The 11,796-nt window shown below is 37.9% G+C and overlaps 1 protein-coding gene across 1 annotated transcript; it reads left to right on the forward strand.

Moving 5' to 3' along the window:
* The first annotated feature begins 6,758 nt into the window (after positions 1–6,758).
* LOC118837475 (E3 ubiquitin-protein ligase TRIM11-like) lies at positions 6,759–8,156 on the forward strand. Its single transcript, XM_036744373.1, has 2 exons — positions 6,759–7,253; positions 7,476–8,156. Exons 1-2 carry the CDS (start codon positions 6,759–6,761, stop codon positions 8,154–8,156), a joined length of 1,176 nt encoding a protein of 391 aa, XP_036600268.1.
* The last annotated feature ends 3,640 nt before the right edge of the window (positions 8,157–11,796 follow it).

The raw sequence follows: 11,796 nt of genomic DNA on the forward strand, positions 1-11,796 counted from the left end.
TCAGTGGTACATGGCACATACTCAAAAATTGACCATGTACTAGGGCATAAAAACCTCACAATCCAGTGCAGAAAGGCAGAAGTAGTGGAAGCATCCTTTTCAGATCTTGATGTAATAAGAATTATTTTTAATAAAGAACCATGGAAAAATAAGCTAAAAACTACTTGGAAACTAAATAATCTAATTCTAAAGAATGAGTGGGCCAAAGAAAAAATCAGAGAAACAATTAATAACTTCATTCAAGAGAATGACAATAATGAAACAACATACCAAAACTTATGGGATGCAGTAAAAGCAGTTCTTAGGGGAACTTTCATATCCCTAAACACTTAAATGAATAAAATAGGGAAAAAGGAGATAAATGATCAGGACATACAGCTGAAAAAGCTAGAAAAAGCGCAAATTGAAAATCCCCAATTAAATACCAAATTAGAAATTCTGAAAATCAAAGGAGAGATTAATAAAATTGAAACCAAGAAAACTATTGAATTAATAAATAAAACAAAGAGCTGGTTTTATGATAAAACCAATAAAATTGACAAACCTTTGGTCAATTTAATTAAAAAAAAAGAAAGAAGAAAACCAAATTACCAGTATCAAAAATGAAAAGGGTGAGTTCACCTCTAATGAAGAGGAAATCAAAACAATAATTAGGAATTATTTTGCCCAATTGTATGCCCATAAATTTGACAACCTTAGAGATGTGCATGAATATCTACAAAAACATAAACTGCCCAGGTTAACAGAAAAAGAAGTGAAATTTCTTAATAACCCCATCTGAGAAAAAGAAATTGAGCATGCCTTCAATGAACTCCCTAGGAAAAAATCTCCAGGGCCAGATGGTTTTACATGTGAATTCTATCAAACATTTAAAGAACAACTAAATCCAATACTTTGTAGACTATTTGGGAAAATAGGTGAAGAAGGAGTCCTACCAAATTCTTTTTATGACACAAATATGGTACTAATACCCAAACCCAGGTAGAGTCAAAACAGAGAAAGAAAATTATAGACCAATTTCACTAATGAATATTTATGCAAAAAATTTAAATAAAATATTACCAAAAAGATTGCAGCAACTCATCACAAGAATAATACACTATGACCAGGTAGGATTTATTCCAGGAATTCAAGGCTGGTTCAATATTAGGAAAACTATTAACATAATTTACCATATCAACAACAAAACTAGCAGAAACCATATGATCATCTCAATAGACGCAGAAAAAACCTTTGACAATATACAGCACTCATTCCTATTAAAAACACTAGAAAGCATAGGAATAAGTGGAACCTTCCTTAAAATTATAAATAGTATCGACCTAAAACCATCAACATCATTCCATTGGTCATAATTCTTCTCCACAACTTGACTAGTGCATAAATTAATTCAATGCAAAGTTATACATGATAGTTATATGAGATTCCATGCCATCTTGGGGAGAGAGGGGAGAAAATCTGGAACTCAAAACTATGTAGAACTGTGTGTGGTAAACAAAAAATAAATAAATAGATTTTTAAAAAAAGCCAAAATCTACAATCACTTGTTGAACTAAGTGATAAGGAGTCCATGTTGCTTACCAACACACTCCACCCTTGTTCTAGGATACATAATCTAATCAGCCATGTATCCTAGAACATACATTGTGATCCACTTAGGAAGGAAACTAAAACATATCATTCACAATAAAGCAAAACACATCATTCAGTGACATTCCCAAATATTGGTTTGCAATTCAAACGTCCCACCCCTAGGTCCCAGCAGGATAATCTCTTCAATCAATCATTCCCAAAATACTTGTTAACAATTCAAATGTCCACCCCTAGGTCAAAGCAGGTTAATCTCTTTAGCTAATACAAAGTGTCCAAATAAAGTACTTCTTCAGCAGCACACTGCCATCACAGGATTTTTCCCAGTACCCTGAGGCACAGGCATGCTTTAGTTAGTAAAGTCCTAAAGCAAACAAACAAATTGATTTCTCTTGGGGATGTCTCCTCCCCAAACTGCCATTGCAGGCTTCCACGTGGCACCCAAAGTCCCAATTTCAAAGAAAGAGTAGAAAGTTCTTTTAGGGTCTGTTCTCCACATTATGTGCCAGTCCCTGGTTCCAAGTGGTGACTAGACGATAAAAGCCAATGGGGTGGGGTCCCTGGGAGGCACTTCCCTCACCCCAACATAAACAAATCCATGTCTCCCTCCTGGATCCCAAGCAGCCCAAGCTGAAGGGACCAAAAAGGCAGACTCAGTGCCTTGCTGCAAAGTTTCCATCTTGCCCCAGGGCTGAATTCCAAGCCCCTGGGTTCCTGGTTGTCTAGTTCTGGGTGGCCCCTCCTGGCTTCTGCCAGAATCTGGATTGCAATGTAGGTGATTCTCCACCTTTTTGCTCACCTCAAAATTCTCTGCTGTGGCTGGGGAAGGCAGGGAAAAATCACACTCAGCGTTTTGCTGCAAAGTTTCCATCTTGCCCCAGGGCTGAATTCCAAGCTCCTGGGTGCCAACTCCAGCTGGCCTCACCTGGCTTCTTCTGGAATGTAAGCAATTCTCCACCATTTCAATCCTCTCACCGAAGTCAGTTCCAAGGCAGCTCAGCTCTTTCAGCTTTCCAAAGTTCCCATGCAGGCAGTCTTCTGAATCAATATTTCGGCAGCCGCTGTCTGCTTCTTCTTTCTCCTCACCAGCCCCTCCGGCCAAATCTGTAGGATGGCCATTCTCCACTCCTGTTTCAAAACTCCATATACAATGTGATCTCAAGACATTCACCCTTTCAGCACAGTCCTCCAGGGCCAAGATTATCAGCTTAAGCTGATTATCTCCTGCTCTGGGCCCCTGGGAAACCACACCCAACACTTCTATCAGGACTTAGTTGCTCCTGAGGCTGCACAGAACCATAGCCACCCCAAGTACAAAGAGCAGTCCAAAAACAGGGAAACGTTCAACCAACCCAGCACCCCTTAACTTTGCTTTCCTTAGTTAAGCAGATCAAAAGAACCTGTGCTGTTGGCAGCTTTCTGGGTGCTGGCTGTGGATGGATCTTATATCTCCACAGAAGCTGCTAGCTGGATTGTTGAAACAGCTTCATATTAATGTTTTTCTCACTTGATTTAAAAAAATAAAGCCTTCAAATATTTTCCATTAATATTCAATATTTTATATTTAAAAACTGTTTTTTAAAGTATATATTAAATTTAGCACAATAATATGAATGTTGTCCTGCTTGCCTGACCCCTATTAATTAATTAATTTTTGGTTTTCTACATTCACTTACATAAGATTTTGAGTTTCAAATTTTCTCTCCCTCCCTTTCCTCACCCTCATCAAGACTCTGTGCAATCTGATATAGGTGTTACTTGTGCATTCATATTAAACATATTTTCACATTAGTCATGATGTGAAAAAGAATTTGAACTAATGGCAGGAACCATGGGAAAGATGAAACAAAACAACAAAAGAAAAGGAGAGCAAATAATATGCTTCCATCTGCATTCAGACTCCAAAGTTCTTTCTCTAGATGTGGATAACATTTTCCATCATGAGTCTTTTGGAATTGTCTTAGATCCTTGCATTGCTGAGAAGAGTTAAGTCTATCAAAGTCAGTCATTGCACAATGTGGCTGTTACTGTGTACAATGTTCTCTTGGTTCAACTCACTTCACTCAGCATCAGTTCATATAAGTCTTTCTAGGTTTTTCTGAAGTTTACTTGCTCATCATTTCTTATAGCACAATAGTATTCCATTACATTCATATACCACAACTTGTTCAGCCATTCTCCAATTGATAGACATGCCCTCAATTTCCAATTCTTTGCCACCACAAAAAGAGCTGCTATAAATATTTTTGTGCATGTTTGTCCTTTTCCTGTTTTTATGATTTCTTTGGGATATAGGCCCAGAAGTTGTATTACTGAGTCAAAGGCAGTTCTATAGCCCTTTGGGCATAATTTCAAATTGCTCTCCACAATGGTTGGATGTGTTCACAACTCTACCAACAATGCCTTAGTTTTACAATTTTCTCACATCTTCTCCAGCATTTATAATTTTCCTGTTTTGTCATGTTAGCCAATCTGACATGTGTGATGTGATACATCAGAGTTGTTTTGATTTGCATTTCTCTAATCAGTAGTGATTTAGAGCATTTTTTCATATGCCTATAGATATCTTTAATTTCTTCCTCTGAAAACTGCCTGTTTATATCCTTTGACCATTTCTCAGTTGGGGAATGGCTTGCATTCTTAAAAACTTTGACTCAATTCTCTTATATATGTTAGAAATGAGGCCTTTATCAGAGACACTGATTGTAAAAACTCTTTCCCAGTTTTCTGCTTCTCTCCTAACCTTGGTTGCATTGGATTTGTTTGTGAAAAAACTTCTCAATTTAATAGCATCAAAATCATTCATTTCGCATTTTACAATCTTTTCTATCTCTTGTTTGGTCATAAATTCTTCTTTTCTCTGTAAATCTGACAGGTAAAGTATTCCTTGCTCTCCCAATTTGCTTATAACATCAGCCTTTATACCTAATTTGTCTACCCATTTGGATTTTGTTTTCATATGTTGTATAAAATGTTGGTCTATGCCTAGTTTCTGCCATATTATTTTCCAGTTTTCCCATCAGTTTTTGTCAAATAGTGAGTTCTTATCGCAGAAGTTAGAATCTTTGGGTTTAGGAAACAGTAGATTGCTATAATTGTTGACTACTGTCTCTTTTGTGCCTAACATATTCCACTGATCCACTACTCTATTTCTTAGCCAGTTCCAAGTAGTCTTGATGATTGCTGCTTTAGAATACAATTTAAGATCTGGTATGGCTGGGTCACCTTCCTTTGCATTTTTTTCATTAATTCCATCGATATTCTGGACCTCTTGTTCTTCCAGATGAATTTTGTTATCTTTTCTAGCTCTATAAAATAAAGTTTTGGTAATTGAATGGCATGGCACTGAATAAGGAAATTAATTTGGGTAGAATTGTCATTTTTATTATATTATCTCAGCCTACCCATGAGTAACTGATGTTTTCCAATTATTTAGATCTGGCTTTATTTGTGTGAAAAATGTTTTGTAATTGTGATCATATGGTTCCTGGGTTTGTTTTGGCAGGTAAACTCCCAAATGCATTATAATGTTTACAGTAATTTTAAATGGAATCTTTCTTTCTACCTCTTGTTGTTGGGCTTTGATAGTAACATTCAGAAATGCTGATGATTTATGTGGGTTTAATATTCAATATTTAACAAATACCATACCATCATATGCATATTTTAGGAGTCTATGATTTGCTTAGTTTGGAGATCCTTTGTTACAGTGCTGGTCACAGCCCTTTTAAGAGTTTACAGATTGTCTCTTCTGAGTTTCTGTGTCTTAAAAAAACAAACAAACCTTGTAGCTTGCCTTCTGTTGATTAGCTTCTTCAAATTTAGCAAGGCTGATCTTCAGAAAACAGATATGCAGTTTATGCCAGACCTTCACTTTGAGGTTCCTCAGCTTAGTTGTACCATTCAGAAATACAGCAACCAGACATTGCCTTTGAGAATACAATGTTGAGATTCATCACCTTGCTTGATGTAGCTCTCAATAAACTCCACAACCTTCATGTGAGATTTGAAGAACTACTCAGCTACCTTTATTCTTACTCCCTTGTGATCATGCTCTATCCTTTTAACTTGCATTTTATTATTTCTGGCCTTCTTTCCATAGAAGTGGTATGGACTATGGGTATTCTTGGTGAGAATTCCATGTGAAACTTGGGAGTTCTGCAGCCATGGCAGCCACTGAAAATTTTTTGTATCCTACGTGCCCAAAGACCATGATCAAAGGTGTTATATCATGACTAACTGGAGAGATTGTACAATATAGTTTGCCTACCAGATTGTAATATCCTCAAACTGAATATGGGAAATTCAGAGAGGGAAAGGATAATTTATATCAATATCAAATGAGGTAGGCAGAAATAGGAAAAGAATATAGAGAATAAATGCAAACATAAATAGACCCACAATAAAATAAATTTAAGGCAGTAGAATTATAATGATCAACTCTAGCCCCAAAGAAGAGATTAGGAGATGTATCTCTCCTCCCTTCTTTGGAGAGGAAAGCAAAAATTGACATGAAATACTGAATGTATTCAGTGTGTATGATAAATAGTTTTAAAAAATTATTTTTCCCCCACTTTCTCTCTTTTCTTTTTTTTAGCCACCCAGGATCACTTGTTGGATATTGGAAGGCATAAATTACAGAAATTAAGGAGATGCAAAAATAAAAACTATTAATTAATGTTATTCTTTCAAAAGAATTTTCATACTAAAAGTTTTCATAGAACATTCAGGAAAATCTCTACTCTGCTTAGTCCCACACATTCTTATATCCCTCTAAGCAAATGTGATTATTTTAGTTATTAATAATTCTATTTGTGGAGCATCAGATTATTTTTTTAAAGCTTTTAAAACAGAGATGAAGATATTAAACTATGTGAGGACAAGTGAGGTGAAAGGTCTAGGTGATCAGTGTAAACTCTGACTCCTTGACTTGTGAATCCCTTGGTTTTTGCCTCTACCACTCAGAACTTTCTAAGGTGTGAACATGCCTCAGAGCCAAGAGAAGATCAAGAGAATTAACACCTTGAAGGAAGGAGGGGCTTCTGGGTTCAAGGCACCTATATAAACCCAGATATAAGGCAGACTAAGAGATTCCCCATACTGAAAGCAGAGCTAAAGACTGGGAACTGTGAGGTGAAAGAAAGATCCCAGGACAAACAAAGGAGAACATGGCCTCTTACATGGACTTGATTCAAGGCCTCCAGGAGGAACTCATCTGCCCCATCTGCAGGGAGTACTTTACAAACCCTGTGTCCATTGGGTGTGGCCACAGTTTTTGTCAAAGCTGCCTTCTCAGGAGCTGTCAGGAAGCTTTTCCTCTTTTCTACTGTTCAGAGTGCAGGAGTGTCTCCCAGGTGAGGGATTTCCAAATCAATGTGTGTCTTGAGAAACTGGCAACCATTGCCAAAAACCTAAGACCTCACTCCTTGCAGAACCCTGAGGGACATGGCAAATATGAAGTACATCAGGAAGTCCGGAAGCTGTTCTGTAGGGCTGACCATAGCCCAATCTGTGTGTCCTGCTCTCAGTCCCACCAGCATGAGGCTAACATACTCTGTTGTATTCATGAGGCTGCTGAGGACTTCAGGGGGAAACTCCAAGAAACTGTGAATGATTTGTGGAGGAAAACTGAGAAAGTTGTCCAAAAGATGGCTAATGAGAAGGTTTTATTTAAAATGTTGGAGGAGGAGATAGAGACTCAAAAGAAAAATATATCGTCTGAATTCCAGAAAGCACAACAGTTCCTGGATGAGGCAGAGAATGAGTGTCTGTCAATTGTGCAAACACAAGGAAAAGCCAATTTGGATGGCCTAAAAAAGACAATTGGAGGACTATTGAAACAGAATCAAGAATTAATGAACAGAATCACAGAATTGGAGGAGAAGTGCAAGAAACCCGATGTGGATTTGCTCCAGAATGTGACCGGAGTATTAAAAAGGAATGAATCTGTACTTCATGAGAAAATAGAAAATTTCAGCATAAAGAGGATTGTTTATCCCCTCCCTGGAATCATGGAAGCAATTTCCAATTTCAAAGTAGACATCACTCTGGATCATAACACATCCAGTCCAGGACTCATCATATCTGAAGATTTGAAGAGTGTGAGGTATGGAGGAATAGAAGACAATGCGTCCAACAACAGTGGGAGATTTAGAGATTTGGTCCTTGTCCTTGGTACTCAGTCCATTTCAAAGAGATGCTATTGGGAGGTAGAGGTGCCAGGCTGTAGTGACTGGTGTGTTGGTGTCTGTGAAATATCACCCCAGCTGGAAAGCTACTTTGCACTTATGGCTCAATCTGTGAACAATCGCTGCTATCTTTATGCCGTAGCTAAGAACCGTCCTCATCGGAAAATCCATGTCAGATACCTCCAGATCAGCAAATTAAACTTAAAGTTGGGGATTTTCCTTGACTATGATCATGGGGAGATATCATTTTATCATGTGAGAGAAAAATATCTCATTTATACTTTCCCTAATGCTTCATTCTCAGGACCTCTGAGGCCCTTATTCTCTCTTTCTAAGAAAGTTCTGCTGAATGATTGCCCTCTAAGAATTTGCCCCTAATTGAGAGTGATCAAGGAATAAGTACATACTTATCGACCAAATGGTCTTCAGATACTATATTTCACAATCCTTGTGTACTTTGCTATATGAAAATAATCATACCTACTTGCACAGTCAAAGATCATAGTTATTCCTCTATCACATCTGTAATACTGACTGACTTCGGGCCAACATTGTTGTGAACTTTCCCCCATTAATTTATAAAAAGAAAAATCACAAAATTTTAATGCTGGAAGCTTCCTGAGAGGATTCATTGTATGATCCAAATATGTAGATAATGTAACAACATAACTTTAGAGAGGTAAAAATGACTAGCCTACCCTAATTATGTTTCCTAAATCCTTCTCCCCACTCTAATAAAATTATATTGTATTTACATTGCATGAATTTTGTATTTATTTATTTTTTAAAGTTTGTTTTCCTTGTATCTTAGTAGAATATAAGCCATGTAAGGCCAGGGACTTTTTCCTTTTTGCATCTATGTCTCCAGAACCTAACTGGTCCTTAATAAATGTTTGTTGAATTGGAGAAGAGAGAAGGCAATGTCACTTTAATTGTAGATAAATTTAATAGTGGTGAATAAATATACAGAAACAAAGTGTTTCCATTTACCTGTATATTTGCTGATATGCTGGAACACATAGTAGTAAACAAGACCTTTTTCTCTTTTTTTAGGCATTAAATTTTTATTTTAGAGAGCTGTCACCAAAATAATGATTTCTATCATTATCAGTATTAGATAAATCCCATTTAATTGAAATATTTTACTTCTCCTACAAATTACATGCTGCTTTCGTCAGGTTCTTAAAAGCTGTGTAATTGCATTGAACTAAAACCTTTAAGTAGTGTAATGGAGCATGTGCCTTTTAGGTTCAGTAAGTGGATCATAAGGGAGTGATAAAAGTTGGCTTTTATAAGCCTACATTCTAGGTAATCGTAGAAGTTTTGAGTTGGAGGGACTTCAGATATAATCTAGCACAACCACTTCATTTTACAGAAGAAGAAAGTGAGGCCTAGAGAGGGCAAACATCTTGTTCAAAGTTTCATTACAGTTTATGCGGTTACATAATTAGCCTTAGCTAATATTTTGGAAATGCCAATTAAAGAAAAGGTACCTTTCATTGCAAGGCAGCTAGGTGGCACAGGAGATAGAGTGCCAGGTCTGGAGTCAGAAAGATTCATCTTTTCCAGTTCAAATCTGGCCTCAGACACTTACTGGCTGGGTGACCCTGGACAAATCACTTAACCTTGTTTGCCTCCCTTTCCTCACCTGTAAAATGGAAAGCCACTCAAGTATCTTTGCCAAGAAAACCCCGAATGGAGTCATAAAGAGTCAGGCATGACTGAAAATGACTGAACAGCAACAAAACCTTGTATTGGAAGTCAAAATATAAGACTGGGGGAATCGGGCATTTTTAAATCTGAAGTGATAGAAAAGCTTATTTCCAGGAATCAAAAAACTGAAAATTAAAGAAGCTAAGTCCAAATCATATTTTATTATTGCAAATGTTTTCATGTCACTTCTTACATACATGTTCTGTACTTTCAACAGAGGTAGAAGAGCTTAGATGAAAAATGATGTTTCCTCTTATATCCCCCAGTATATAACTTTAAGGCCAATCAGTAAGTGAAAGATCTTTCCCACCCATTGAATAGGCCTCAGGTGGGGCCAACAAAAGGAGGCCTGAAAAGCAGGCCTACACCCTTTCACTAACTAGGTGTGAGGCCCCAGGTTCACGCCCTTTTGCTAGTTAAGCCAATGTAGGCATGAAGCCCTCAGGGCCCTAAGCGGAGTTGCAAAGACCAGAGCCAATGGTATGTGCACTGAATTCTAGTCAATCAGATGCTGGTTCAAAATGTATAAAAAGAGAGCCTAGAATTGAGAGTGACAGGATTCAGAAGCAGACATCAAGAGGACATTGAGGTAGTGAGAGCTACGAGAATCAGAATTCATCCCAAGGAGAAGGAACAGGAATTTGGAGTCTACAATGCTACACAAGAGAGTGCTGGGTGGAGAGTTAGGATCTGTAAGTGATTGTTTTCAGGAAGGCCCTAGCAGGGGGGAAGTTTATGGGATTTCTTGGCTCCTTGCTATAATATTGTTTTATAATTTCCTTGTTGCTTCCTTGAGGTGGGCTTACTGGCTTTGGAATATTATTGCTACTATGTGGAATTGGAATTACTGGTCCTGGGATTGGATTCTCTCATGTCTAAATAAATGTTATACTTCCTCTGCCTTCTACCTAGAGAATTTCTTATATTTCGCATTTCCAAACCATTCAGACATGTTCATGGCCATCCTTGAGGTCATGAATCTTACTTTACTGATATAATAACCTCGTATAGTGCTTTGTGCAATAACATTTCAGTTCAAAAACTTTTGAGAACTTATTGTAAGGTCTGTATTCAAGTGTGGCTTTCCAGCATATCCCTGAGGAAGAATAACCTGGGTAAGAAGGAGAGGTCTTTACTTTGGTCTTGACCAGGACTCATCCTCTCCTATCCTCAAATTCCCCACCCCTGCCAACACATTCCCTTGGCCAGGTGATGACCTTTCAAGCCTCAAGAGGTCTGAGAGATTTCAGACTTCTTATTAGTGTCCTAGGAGTTTCCCCATCTTAGCTATCTTCTGACTCTACATTAGCACGAAGGAAGATGAACTCAGATTCATTCTACTTGAAAGGAATTTCATGAGTAAGCAAACACCAAACAGGAGAAAAGGACTTCTAGCAACAAAGATCCATGAGTCTTTTGCCATATGTGCTCTGAGTTTGAACTTGCTTCTCCTCCCATTTGTACACTCTCCTAGGAGAGTGCACCACACACTTTGGATGGAGTATTTTTGTATAAACTGTTCTTATTGTAATACCTTAATAAATATACTTTTCTAAAAGCTTCTTAACATTACTAAAAGATAATTAAAAGATACTCAACTAATAATCGCCGGGGGCAAACTCACTGGTGTAGACTCAAGACAATGGTTTCAGAGAATACTGAGAATCCTTGAGTCAGTGGTACCAGAGAATCTCTGATCCCTCAGGACTTCTCTTGGAATGCTTAGAGGGAGGAGTAGCTAAGTTCTGGGAACCTGAATTGTTGGTAGGACTGGGAGTTGGGAAAAAAGCGTTGATATGGGGGGGCAGAGCCAAGATGGCCACTTGAAAACAGCATCTTACTGGAGCTCTCCACAAGCTCTGTCAGATACCTATAAAAAATGAATCTGAGTAGATTTGAGAGAGTTAGAAATTGTGAGCAGTCTGAATGGGGCAAATTTCCAAGCCAGTCGAGTCTGAAAGGCCAAGGAGACGAATCTGTAGGCTGGGAGAGCACTTGGTATGAGGAGCTGCTCCAGACAGCACCAAAGCAGAAGAAGCTGCAGAAACCACCCAGCAAGACAGGCTGGGAGAAAGGTGGGCACCTGAAACCAAAATTCCCAGGGCCAGATAGTTTTACATGTGAATTTTATCAAACATTTGAAGAACAATTAATTCCTTTACTTTGTAGACTATTTGGGAAAGTAGGTGAAAAAGGAGTCTTACCAGATTCTTCTTCTGACACAAATATAATACTAATACCCCAAACGGGTAGAGTCAAAACAGAGAAAGAAAATTATAGACCAATTTCCCTAATGAATATTGAT

The sequence above is a fragment of the Trichosurus vulpecula genome, chromosome 2 (assembly GCF_011100635.1).
Source record: "Trichosurus vulpecula isolate mTriVul1 chromosome 2, mTriVul1.pri, whole genome shotgun sequence".
NCBI lineage: Eukaryota > Metazoa > Chordata > Mammalia > Diprotodontia > Phalangeridae > Trichosurus > Trichosurus vulpecula.